This window comes from Dichomitus squalens, assembly GCF_000275845.1.
Source record: "Dichomitus squalens LYAD-421 SS1 unplaced genomic scaffold DICSQscaffold_26, whole genome shotgun sequence".
In the NCBI taxonomy this organism is placed as follows: domain Eukaryota; kingdom Fungi; phylum Basidiomycota; class Agaricomycetes; order Polyporales; family Polyporaceae; genus Dichomitus; species Dichomitus squalens.
In genome coordinates this window covers 350,849-352,552 of record NW_006766908.1, presented here as the reverse complement: position 1 = coordinate 352,552, position 1,704 = coordinate 350,849, and the positions used below count along the sequence as shown (strand labels likewise).

General features: G+C 51.6%; 1 protein-coding gene across 1 annotated transcript; it reads left to right on the top strand.

The window, feature by feature from the left end:
• Positions 1-607: 607 nt before the first annotated feature.
• Positions 608-1,066, top strand: DICSQDRAFT_64552 (uncharacterized protein; the record flags this gene model as incomplete). The annotated part of the gene is made up of 1 exon (XM_007367576.1): positions 608-1,066. The coding sequence occupies one exon, from the start codon at positions 608-610 to the stop codon at positions 1,064-1,066; it is 459 nt and encodes a 152-aa protein (XP_007367638.1).
• Positions 1,067-1,704: the final 638 nt, after the last annotated feature.

The window sequence follows — 1,704 nt, the reverse complement described above, 5'->3', positions numbered from 1 at the left end:
ATATAGTAGGGAGTCTGAGGCNGGGAAACCTCAGACTTGATCTTCTTGTCAATCACCCATCTCCTCTGTAGGTAGCTAGCAGCCCTACCTCTCACTGCCCCTTCTAGTTTTGGGAATCTACTTCTTTTGCACCATCTCTTGCTGTGTCACCTGGAGTTGCTCCGCCCCTCAGCACCAACCCCATCACCAGTAAGCTTGTCTTTGTTTGTCTGGTGGCACAGCTCGTTGGCTGTGACATTAGATCAAGTCTCTTACCCATCCCCTCCGTGGAGTGTCTCAACCACTTGCGGACCGGATCTCTTCCCCCAGGAGTTTTTTGAAACATTTATCATCCCCCCCCACTACCCTTCCATCCGACTCGGACCTATCGGAGTTTACCCGTCATCACTTCAAGAGACACGGTCACCTCGACGTCCAGTCCCAGATTGACCACGCCCTTGCCGAGAATATATCAGATCGTCATCGTCATCGCCGTCAGTATCGGCATACCCCAATCATCCCTCGTCGCAAGGTCCTCCTACCATCTGTGCCCCCCAGTTAGCCGCTCGACAGACCCCTCGCTGCACGTCTCACCACACCCCCACCAGTTTTTGTCCCCTCAATCCCTATGGTCCCTCTTCAGTACCGTATCGCTGCACCATCTCTTCCCTCCTTCGCACGTCGTGATCCCGTCGACCTCCTCGCTATCGTCAGTTCAAAGGTCAACGCCGTCATCAAAAAACTGCAAGCCATCTTCGATCGCAAGGATCAGTTGCTTGACACCCCCCACGATCATCGGCTTGCCCTTCAGCGCATTGGCGACAGACTCGAGTGGATACTTGACAACATCACGGAGAACAGCACCTCGTGGACTCGCAGTCAGCAACAGAACATCGATTGGTTCTGCAAGGAGTTTGGGAAGGTCAGGTTTAGTGGACTTGGACAAAACTTCGAGCATGTTGTCAAAGCTCTAGTCGAGTTAGAACATTTTGGGTACTTAGATTGGATTGTCGTTCAGTTTGTATCTCAGATTGTTGGCTGCAGTGGGCCTCAGAGGGGTCACAATGGCCTAAGTCGAGCTCTGTAAGTCTTAGGGCCTGTTCGGCAAAGAGTTGGAGTTACGAGTCACCGGCATTTTGTCACGTGGCGACACTTCCGAGGATTTCTGCGCGAGTTAGAGTTACAGGGGCGGAGTATCCGTGAAATCCGGAGGAGACAAGCGCCCTGAACTCGTACAGTAGTATGTATACCAATAGCTATGGCTTATCAGATGGGCTCTGCTTCATCCCTGCTTCACCATGGTCCGCACAAGAGCAGCTGTCAAAATTCACCAACCTAATATCGGGCTCATATAGAGCGCCGAAGACAGGCTATAATAGCAGTAACTGTCATTGTTTTGACTAGGCGGGCCTCGGTAGTAGCTGCTCTAATCCCTCAGGCCTCAAGTAGGATGGCCTCAGATGTCTGATCACATTCCACGTCGATCATGGTAGCCATCCCAATACTCTAGAAAGAGAGAATCAAGCAGGCTGCCAAAAGGGTAGAGCCTCGAGACAAGTTACGACGTGCGCGTGAGCTCTGATAACAACCGCCCGGAGTTACTGGGAGGCATCCGAACGCATGCACTCGCCTGAGTAACTCGAGTTCTCTCGAGATTGAAAACCGAGATATTATTACTATATTTGGGCATGAAATGCCGGTAACTCTAACTCCAACTCTTTGCCG